We start from the raw sequence: 11,373 nt of genomic DNA on the forward strand, positions 1-11,373 counted from the left end.
ATTACAGGACCATGAGGATGTCAACAGCGATACTGATAATGTGCCTGGCGTTTGCCGTCATTGTAACCAGAAGCGAACAAACTGAAGCCTGTCCTTGCCCTAGGATTTACAACCCAGTTTGTGGCACAGACAGGAAAACATATTCAAATCCTTGTGAACTGAGATGTGCAGTTAATACTGTCAGAGGAAAAGCTGGTGAGTTTAACATTGATGTTATAATCCAAACTCTAAATCCGCCCGTTCTAATTTTAGTCCACTCGAAACTATGTCTTATATGACAGGCAGCTGACGCCATTAGAATTAGAAAAAGACCATAACCGGTAGGCCTATAGCATTTTAGAAAATTTGAATGAGTCATAGAGATATGAATGCAATTCTATACTTCTAAGTTAGACGAGATTTATATATATTAATATTTGTTGAGATTTCTAGTCGTATTGTTTTCATATTGACCAGATTATGTCGGTAATATCAACAGCCAAAGGCGGGAATAAGATTCATTGTGGCTGAGGCATCATGAACTTAAAAATTTCCACTCGTTCAAGAACAAAACGTCAGAATTCCGTACTTCGTGGAAATCGAAGGTTCATTACAGGTAGTTCCCGCCATTGGATACTATCCTGAGCCAGTGAAGTCCTGATATTCATATCCTACTTATATCTGTCATTTTAGTATTATAACGCAATTAGAGCGTAGGTCTCCAGATTGTACTCTTCTTTTGAGATTTTCCGACTCAGACGGTGTATATGTCTTTTCAAGTCTCCCCATGCATGCTACATATCCCATCCTTCTTGATTTTAATCGCCCTATCGATACTAATCGATACTAGGAAGAGGAGCAAAAGTTATTCTTCTGCCCATCTCATCTTCCTTTCACTTGTGGGCTTGACGGGGATATGTTAAGTCCCGTGGCGTGGAGTCAGATACAGAGTATGTGCAAGGCCATAATTATATGCCTTAATATATTTGTAACGCTACTAAAAAGTATATTGAATTAATTGTAAGCCAGATACTGTTGTTTTTAACTCTGAAATTAACGGGTTTCATGGAAGCAGTTGGTGTTCGTTTTGGAAATCAACAAAAGTTCAAAACTGCACCCCGAGTGAACTGTGTCTGCTTATTGAATCTTAAAGAAAGTGTTAAATAACGTGCCAGCTAATTAAATAGCTCTGGTGACAGGGGCCCGCCATCTTCATGGTTTCACAAACTGTGTGTCGTGAAATACTTACTCTAAGGGGAGCCGCACATTTCTCAAGAATTGTTTACAATATTAAAATTGATTAATATAATAAAATCAATTTTATAACATACTGACGACGTAGAGAGGTAAAGCCATTAGTTAGGATCCCATTTTCACCCTACAGCACGGTAAGGACTGACAGTCATGTGCAGAATGGCCCAGTTCATGAGCGTACAGACATTTTATTGCTTACTGTGGGTATGCAGAGGTTGTGAAGTTATTTAGGTTCCTGCTATGAGCGTACATCCTGGCACCAGAGAGGTGAGTGGTCTGAAAGCTTCCAAAGCCGCCAGGCAGTAAGATATGATCGTGAGTCCCGTGGGACTCGGCACCAAGAATCACTGTGCTGGCGACGGCATGTAACGATGTAGCAGTCATTATATTATATTATATTTCAGTATCCTGTTGTAATGAGGCATCATTCTATTTTATACCAACATATCCGTCAATAATACAACTTTAAAAAGACATTAGGAATATGTTGTTCACTAAAAATGCATTTAAATACTATGACAGTTCAAACCAATAAAATGCCCGTAAGCCTTTACGTGGTACATAAATTTACACATTAAAAGTGAATGTTCACACTCCTCAGATTGTCTTGGTTTTACGTGTATTTTTTACTAATTTATATTCACAGCATGTTTCGGCCTCATTGGGCCATCATCAGGTGAATTCTATCCTCGAGTGAGACCACTGCACTGTATTAGTTTCCCGTGCTTCTCTCTTGCACGTTATTTTACTTCATGCTAGTTGTTAAATTTCATTGTTATCCAGCTATTTTGCGGCTGTTATCAGTTTGTCGTCGTGTTTTCCTATATCAGTGTCCCCATTGTGGTTTACCAGTATACTCAGTCAGTCTGCCTCTACATCCTGACAAGGACCTGCAACAGTGTGCAGACTAATCGCTAACCGACATAAGTGGAGGGGGGGAGCATATATTTTTGTTACGTTAGGGAGGTCACCATATCACAAAGTATGAGAAACTCTGTTATTATTATTATTTTTATTGTTTATTTTAACTGCAAATGTGTTTTACCCGGTGGTAATGGTACTACAATAAGTCACAACACACAAATAACACATCACACGAAATAACACACCACGCACAAACATAACACAGCACACAAAACTACACAAACAACAAAGGACACACTACACGCAATGCATACAATGCAAATACAGTTACAACTACAGTTATGTAAATTAATATTAATATTATTATGCACTATACCTTTTATTAAGTTGGTATAATAAACTGTCTGAAAATATTATAACATATCGGTAAGGTTCTTTGAACTTGTATATAGAATTAACATGCAATGATACAATTATTGACATTAAATATTAATTGGTATAACTGTTTCTTGTTTCAGGTGTTCGCATAGCGAAGAAAGGCCCTTGCGAAGAATAAAAAACCCTATGATTATATAAATATATGTAGACGTGTTTTTCTTTCATTCGTTTTGAACTGTGATGAGGTTATTCACAATTTTTCAAAGAATATAAGAAAATAAATGTATTCATCCTTGTTGCTGCTGTTTTCCTTGTAAAAAAGAATTTGATTATTTTAATGATGCACAGAAATATATTTCCTTATAATACTACTTCCATACCCCGTCGCCTGTAGTCCGCAAGTGAACTATACCGACCGAGCGACCGCAGCTTGTCGGCGAAATTAGTGGCAACTTTTACAGATAGAGGGTGTCACGTGGTCAGCGCAAAGGATCCCCACGGACATTAATCTCGGGTTTCTAGACCGGAATACTACTTCCATACGTAGCATAAAAGTATTCTTAAAAATACACACGTAAGGTGTTTGTCAGAAGAAGGGTTCTCTCGCTATTCTGTCTGAAATTCATGCCTAAGTCTGTCTATGATGGATGCTTCTTGATTAACGTTACGCATAATAACAACAACCCACGTTTTAACAGCCTGTGAATTAACTTGTTGTCCAAGTATATGGAATTTTGTTACACCTATGATATAGTGTGCGAATACTCTATTAATAGAACCGCGTGCAATACGTCGAGATGATAGAACTAGTGGAGGGGACACATTAAATTACACAGAAACGTCATAATGATACATGATGCAACGTTATCAATTTAAAGTTTTGGAATTTATACAGCCTCATATTAAACATAGGCGACAAATATGGGCGAATGATCTGACGGAATTCCAGTGACGTCTGCGAGCTAAATGGTAGTGATATATGTTGAAGTCTTGTGTTGAGAATATAAACAATTGTTCAAGTTTACAGAATTCAGAATTGTTCAATAAATTTAAGTATTTCTTATAAAATGAAAAATTTAAGTTGTCGAGTGTTGAAATACACTGCATGTTTTAAAAATTTCAAGATCTATTTATTTCGAATGATGGAATTAATAAAAATTGTTCAACTATTTTTAAGAATCTTAAGCCTTTTTGAAAAATAAAGTTTTCGAAATCCACCCGAATTGTGAAATCTCGAAAAAAAACTGGTGGAATTTAAAAAGTCATAAATTTTTCTCAGAGTTTGAAAATATTTTAATATATCAAAAGAAATTTAATGGGCATAAATGATTTGTAAACTCCTCAAAATGAGATGGCCCAATTATATGCGCTGATGGATACGACTTGCTGTGATGCGTCAATACACACGTATGTACTTGAAATTGACGCAGCGTAACTCAACACAACGCTATCGGACGCAGCTCTGCAGGTTGTGTCCAACAGTAAACAATTCTGAATAGTTCTAAACGCTCTAAACGACAGTGACGTTTCGGAATTAAGTGTGGAGTGACGTTGCGCGTGGAATTATTGCGAGATTGTAATAAATGAGATTTGAATAATATCCATGGTTCAGTAAATTTCAAAATTGATTAATTTCGAACAATGGAATTATTAAGAAATTATCGTTCTTCGGAGAAGATAATCAGAAAATCAGAAATAATCAACTGATTTAACGGCATACAGCAATATTGGAACATGTACTGTATATGCGGATTTGAAAATTAGTTGGAGCCACACTAGAGGAATTTTCTTTACCTGTAATTCAGTAGCGTACTAAAGAAACAAACAAGAAAATGAGGTCTTGGGGAGAGGCTAATGAAGTCATATGTGACTGACGCAATTTATATTGTTTATATTTTACTTGGAAGAGATGAATGGGGCTGTACGTTTGGAATAAATTAGATGTCCAATGGAAAACAGGCATCCTGTAATAAATGGTGAGTCTTTATATAGCCTCAGTACAGTTACATGAATAGATTAATTCATAATAAACTGCAAGAAAGTATCATACATCATATATGTTTCCTCCCCATCTCATCGAGTTATAAGCGTGCATGAGCACAATAGATCACTGAAGGTCGCAGTGCTAGGGCCAGTTTTATGGCCCACCCCTCAGACTTATGCTAATAATAGCGTGCATTTCGTTCATTCCGTAGCAATGTTATTCAGTGTTTACATTCCTGTGTCGTGAGGACCTAGAGTAGGTCATATATACGTTTTCCTCCTCGTCTCATGGAGTTAATATGCATCCTGTAATAAATGGTGAGTCTTTATACAGCCTTCTTACAGTTAGTGAATAGATTAATCCATAATAAACTGTAATAAAGTATCGTACGTCATATATGTTTTCCTTCTCGTCTCATGGAGTTAATAGCGTGCATTTCGTTCATTCCGTAGAAATGTTATTCAGTGCTTACATTCCTGTGTCGTGAGCCGTGAGAAACCTAGAGTATAGGTTAGATAGGTTACTTCGGTCACGTGTTGAGAGGTTGAATGGCGGAAAAGTTGATGTATATGAAATATCTGTTTTATAGTGACCTTTGAAATTTAAAGTAAGAGCTAATACTGTAAAACTGTGATAAAATTTAATAAGATAACATACACTCCTAATCATTTAATTCTTCGAAAGTCAAAATGATATACATGTCAAGGCCTATTATACCAACACACGTGAAGAAACAGGTTATGCACGTTGGATGTTTGAAATACTGGTTCTTTGGTCTGACACCGAAAGCTAACGTTCTAAATATTAATCACGGTAGGACAATACAAAAAGAATTCATACTGACCAAAGAGAATAGAGAAAACTGTATTACTAAATTGAAAAGCATGAAACCACTCAGGCTAGACGGTAGAGAACCAATAAAGAAAGCTGCAGTGCTAGTGCCTTTGTGTATAGTAAATAATGACTTATCCTTGTTATATACACTGCGTTCATCAGATTTGAAGAGCTACAGGGGACAGGTATCATTTCCTGGTGGTGTACAAGACACAACAGATGACAGTTTAGAAGAAACTGCTCTTCGTGAGACCTTCGAGGAACTTGGAATTCAGAGAACTCAGATTGATGTGTGGGGTAGTGGATGTTTTGTGGGTACAAGGCAGAAGGATATGGCAGTAATGCCATTTATTGGTTATCTTGGAGAAGTGTCTGTTGAAGGACTGATATTAAATAGGAAGGAGGTTCAGTGTGTTTTTACTATGCCATTGAAACATTTAATTGATCCTGCTAATTTTAGATCTACACAATTTCGAAATGGTTATGCACTTCCAGTATTTATTGGCAGTGAACACAGAATTTGGGGGATGACAGCAATAATTACACATTTTGTGCTGAGTGCATTATTACCTTCAGGAGCATATGTTCACAAGTTACGTTACATTACTCCATTTAAAACAACCTTACCTGGGACAAAGAAGAAGAAAGTGTAACTGTAAATGCAGATCCTAAAGGGTTCTGATAATGGTGAATAACACTTGGGAATACTGGGTTTTTGGACTTTGGTATTCTAAATAACACATTGTTTTTTAAACTGGATCTGTTTGTCTTAGGTGGGGGAACCTACTCTGTTGGATCTGCTAGAAAGATCTTCCTCCAATGATTGAGGTTAGCTCTTTCTAATGAGCCCAGTAGAGTCGGTGTCTTCCATCCCTTCACTGAAGATGGAAACAGACCCAGTTTTAGAAACATTGTGGTTTCCATGGATACTGGACAATTGACAAAATGCAAAAACTTGGTAATCCTAACTGTAAATGTGTACAGTGAAGTATATACAAGAAATCAGTTTGTTATTAACCAATTAAGGAAATACTTATAATTTCTATACATTTTAAATACTTCAGGTGTTTAGTACCAAGCATAAAGTATAACAAATATTTATTATACAAGTCATTTCAATAGACAAGTCTCTCTTTCCTAAGCATAGGAATCCTTGAATTCTGATTAAAAATGAAAGGTACGTTACACAAAGAATTATGCATGACAATTTCAAATCTGCAATGAACATGACTGCCTGAAATTAACAAATATACAGCAAATGTTATTTTAATGTGTACAAATATAATCTGCATTATTGGATTATGAATCATATTTATAATTGAACAACTAGGTTTGTGTAACAGTATTATTTATAATGAATGTACAAGAAGAATAGTATTATTTTTGTTTTATTTTCATTATTTTTCACGGTAAAACAGGAAATTGTTCATGACTGGAGCGGGTATCTTAGACTTAGATGTATTCTATGGCTGTAATGAAAGTGATAGCTGATTGTACAAATACAAATATGTTGTATGACTCATGATAACAGTGGGCTGTGCATACCAATTATAATCAATATTTACTGCCCTTATGTTGATGTATATATCATGAAATTAGAAATAGTTTTTGCAACATGAAAATTATTTGAACAAATTAATGTAATCAATTTTATTTCATATTTATTTTTAAAAAATCTTTGTCAGCTTTAAATTGGTATTGGTATGATGTATGCAACATTTTGTTTCATTCTAAAAGTTGAATATGCATGAATTAATTAATTTTGTATGCAACAGTACAAAATATGAGCGATGACACAGAAGACTGACATGAATGCAAGTTCGTTAGCCACTGCTAAATATTTTAGTTCACCAGGTATCTGGCCCATTGTTTAAGATCAGTTGTAGTTTTTTATGGAGCAGTGGAATGTGATGGTTTGCAGGAGGGATATTCATAAAGAATTTATCTTGATCCAAAAATGATAAACTAGTATTAATTGGAGTGTTCACATTTTTGTTTTATGGCCCTGTTGTTGCATTTGGAGCCACTGTTGGCCTTTGGGTTGACAGTACAGTATGTCTGTGGGGTAAATTACCTGTTGTGGAATACAGTAAAATTGTGAAAGAAATTTATACACAATATCACACTCTACTGGAGAAGGAATATTGTTAAATCTAACGTGTAATTAAATATGCTTTTACAGCGTGTATTTTTTTTTATTTCAGCTGACCAGGTGGCTCTTTTTGGCTCAGAATTCACTGCTGCTAATGTGTGTCACAGTTGTTATCATTCTTTTGGGTTGGGGTTGTCCTAATCTTTATGAAGAGTATAATTTTATTAACAGCTGTCATGTCACATACAGCCAGTATTGCAGAAAAAGACTGGATTATTATTCTAGCAGAGAGAAACTCAAATCACGTAGCAAGTAGGTAGGATTGCATTTATCAAATCTATTTTAGTGACATATTCTTAACCCACTGTGTACTGATTGGTTTTTGGGAACAGTGAAAGGCCAAACGAGAGCCACCTTGCAGGTCTGATATGACCTTATCCTGACAGTTGTCCTTTTGGGGATTTAAAGAGGATTCCATGACTGGGAAGTATGTTATTTAAAGAACGTAAAATGATGAAGAATAACTGGGAATGCAATGGCATACTGATGAAAGTTTTAGTAACTGAAACAGTCCACAATTCTTATGAATTCAGAGTTCAGTGAGTGTGATTTTAGATAAAATGTCTGGAAAAATATGTGATATTTATATGATGGTATTATATTTTGTATGCTATTTTAACATTCTTAGTATACATAAAGGGGGCACATGGTAGCATAGTTGGTTGAGGCGCTGTGCTACAAGCCAGAAGGTCGTGGGTCTGAGTCCTCATGACGCGGATTCTTTTTCAATTGACCTAATCCTTCCAGCCACACTATGGCCCTGGGGTTGACTCAGCCTCTAACAGAAATCTTCCTAAGGGTAAAGGGTGGCTGGCACATAAGGATAACAACCTTACTGCCATCTGTGAGCCAATTGTCTAGATAATTTGAGACCCTCAGTGCCTCACAACCCTATGGGCCTCCATGGCCTATTACAGGGACAGCTTTACCTTTGTTATACATAAATATTGTCACGTGTATTAGTGAGTATAGACAGGGTTTGGATTGGTGAATAGATTTATTGACCACTTACAGGTCATAACTTCAAATTGTTGATTTCTGCACTACAAATCTGTCCACACTAAGACTTCTCAGTCTGCTGTCACAAGTCTTTACTTGGTAACAGCCCTCAGCAATAGCAATTCCTGTGCAATGTCTTCACTAGATGTTTCATGGTAACGAATCTTGAACATGGAGATTCTTCAGTTTCCATTTCCTGCTGGTTAACTCTCCATAATAGAACCCTCAACTGCACTGTACTCACTCCCCCTGAACACAACATAGTCGGTCAAGTCACATAGCCTTGGAGCAGACCCACATAGAACACTGCCAGCATCACCTCTTCTTTTGTTGTGTGATGTCACCATGCATGTGTATGCTGCAGGTGCTATATAGCAACGGCTGTATGGGTCATGTTGTTGGTGTCATTCAAGATCAGTTTTGAAAACTAGCCAGAATTGTTGTCTGCAGTATAGTACATATCTCCATTAGCATTGAGTAATTATATATACACACTATATAGTGTATTTGTAATGGTTGATATGAAAGGTTTATTTCAAAGAGTTGTTTTCTTGTATGATTTTCAGTCTCTAATATGTATACAGTAAACCCTTGTTTAATGAAGGATTAGGTTTCTTGCATTGGCCAAACTTAGTACTCTTGTAGATGTTTGTGACAATAGTATATTAATACAATTATTGTGTTTGTGGACATTATCCATTGTCCTGTTTTTTTTTTTTAATTTAAAATACATTTTGGAGACTGGAGTCTGTCTCTATTATCATGTTTTTCTTAACTCTCACAGATGGTTTATGCTGTGCTTGGTTGATGTATCCTATCAGGTGTTGGTGTTACTGTCTGGTGATAGGAATTAGATCTATCGATTGGGCCCAACTGAGTAGGCTTTTACCTGATGACACAGACAGAATTCATTCTCAAAACTTTGTGTTTTAATAAAAAACAGGATGATGGATAATATCTGGAAACAATAATTGTATTAGTACTCATGGTTTAAATGCAGATACATGAATATATGTATGCTGTGTAAAGTCTCAGAATACCAAGATTCTTTTATACACACAGATGAATGCTCTACTAGGGATAAGTCATCCATAAGGGCCAGATCCACCAACGTTTAATGCCTTGACATGTGAAGTATAATTTGTTTGCATTTTATATGCGATAAAAGGGCTTTTCACAGTCTGCTGAAAAGTTGCTTAGATTGCAAGAGGTTCATGGAGATCCTTGCCTCACAGGTGTTACCTTAGCTCTCTTTTCTACGGAAGTGCTTTCCAGTTGCTTATGGTGCTGCTTAAATGTCTTGACTTTCCTTCACAAGTTTGTTCTATTGTATACCATTTGATCTAGTAGGTGGTTAAGTGGCCTCCATAGTCTAGGGGTAACATTCCCACCTCATGATTCAAGGTACGCGGGTTCAAACCCGGCGGAGGTCGTGGAATTTTTAAGGGCGGAAAAATTCAGGGAACAAGTCCTCCGGGAGGGTCTTTAAGCCGTGGGCCCCGTGTCATAGATTTAGGGCACGTAAAAGATCCTCGTGTCTCTAGGAGACCTCTGAGCAAAATTAATTAGGCAACAATTTCCCGCCCAAGTAGTTTCCAACGACTCTGGTAGATGAGGGAAATATCAGGTAGTGACAGCCGACCTCGGCTGAACGGGGCTGATAGCACGCACCAGTACCGGTAGGGTATGGGGTAGAAATTAAAGGGGGATGCACAATGGACCAATAACTGGTCTAAGTGCATGTGGAAACCCACTCCCTCTAATAATAATAATAATAATAGTAATAATAAATAGCAGGTGGTTAACAACGTTTCAGGGGACATTATCCATCTGTCTTCAGGGTGGAAGTGAGCCATGCTGCAGATGGGAGGTTTCATGGGAGAGGCAAGTGGTGAACAAATCACATTGAACAGGAGTGGCCAATCAGAATCCAAGATAGGGAAGAGTAGGTAGGACTGCAGAATACTGATTCCAGTCCAGACAGTCTGCCAAATTGAATTCTTTCAACGCTGTATACTGTACACTGTGCTATTCTGTTGTAAGTCCTTTAAAAATCTGGTATTGTCAGTAAGAAGATGTCTTCTGCTGACCTGACAAGTTAAGCTGTCAGTTGTGATTTTGTCTGTATAGCAAGGAAACATATAGCTGGTTTCATTCTCAATATAATTCACTATGGAAACAGCTAAAACTGAAACAAAATAAATTAATATTATACAGGGTGAGTCTTCATATTAATAATAAATGTTAAGTTTCAGCATTATATGTATCCTGGCAACCAAATGCTTAAAATGAATCACAAATACAACAAATATCAAGAACGTGGCTTCAGTTATAGCTTCTTTGGACGCATCATCTCCAGATACAATAAGGACTAAATTCACTGATAGGGCTGAGCATGTATGGGAGGCAAACTAAGTAATTTAAAAAATAAACCAGTGAATTGAAGTTATAAGAAGACTTCATTCTTATTTCAGCTACTGTCACACCATGACTTTAGTTAACAGAGCTGTAATTGTAGGATTTGAGGTTCTCACAGCAGTGAGTATGCAGCGTTCTGTCCTCTGGGATATAACAATGAGCAGTCTATTCGAAGTTAACTGACATTTTGGAGGAACATGTCGCTTCCTTCTTCAGAGTCGAAGAATAAGCGAAGTAAGAAATCAGAATGAAAGCACTGCTGCTCTGCATGCCACCTGCTTTACCATTGTTTTCTTGTTTAGCTTATTCTTTGACCCTGAAGATGGAGGTGACATGTTCATCCAGAACATTGACTGAATTTGAATGTACCACACAGCATCATATCCCAGAAGACAGAACTCTTCAGAGTTGTAATTATTTATGTTTTATGGAAAATGGTACCAGTATGTTATGTATAACGGGTCCAGTAATGGCCTAAGTACCAAGAATTTAATTATATATCAGAAATAAA

At 36.7% G+C, this 11,373-nt stretch overlaps 1 protein-coding gene across 2 annotated transcripts; it reads left to right on the forward strand.

The window, feature by feature from the left end:
- Positions 1 to 3,897: 3,897 nt before the first annotated feature.
- Positions 3,898 to 7,479, forward strand: LOC111869017 (nucleoside diphosphate-linked moiety X motif 8). 2 transcript variants are annotated; one of them, XM_023860193.2, is made up of 2 exons: positions 3,898 to 4,451; positions 5,456 to 7,479. In XM_023860193.2, the coding sequence occupies exons 1-2, from the start codon at positions 4,424 to 4,426 to the stop codon at positions 5,944 to 5,946; spliced, it is 519 nt and encodes a 172-aa protein (XP_023715961.1). In that variant the 5' UTR covers positions 3,898 to 4,423; the 3' UTR covers positions 5,947 to 7,479. The 2 variants fall into 2 exon arrangements, with proteins under 2 accessions (XP_023715961.1, XP_023715962.1); XM_023860194.2 differs by lacking the exon at positions 3,898 to 4,451 and adding an exon at positions 4,470 to 4,776.
- Positions 7,480 to 11,373: the final 3,894 nt, after the last annotated feature.

This window comes from Cryptotermes secundus, unplaced genomic scaffold, assembly GCF_002891405.2.
Source record: "Cryptotermes secundus unplaced genomic scaffold, Csec_1.0 scaffold70, whole genome shotgun sequence".
Taxonomy (NCBI): Eukaryota; Metazoa; Arthropoda; class Insecta; order Blattodea; family Kalotermitidae; genus Cryptotermes; species Cryptotermes secundus.

Coding starts and splice junctions, on each gene's coding strand:
- LOC111869017 (XM_023860193.2), top strand. CDS start 4,424: ATGGAAAACAGGCATCCTGTAATAAATG. Junction 4,452..5,455: donor CAGGCATCCTGTAATAAATG/GTGAGTCTTTAT, acceptor TGCGTTCATCAG/ATTTGAAGAGCTACAGGGGA.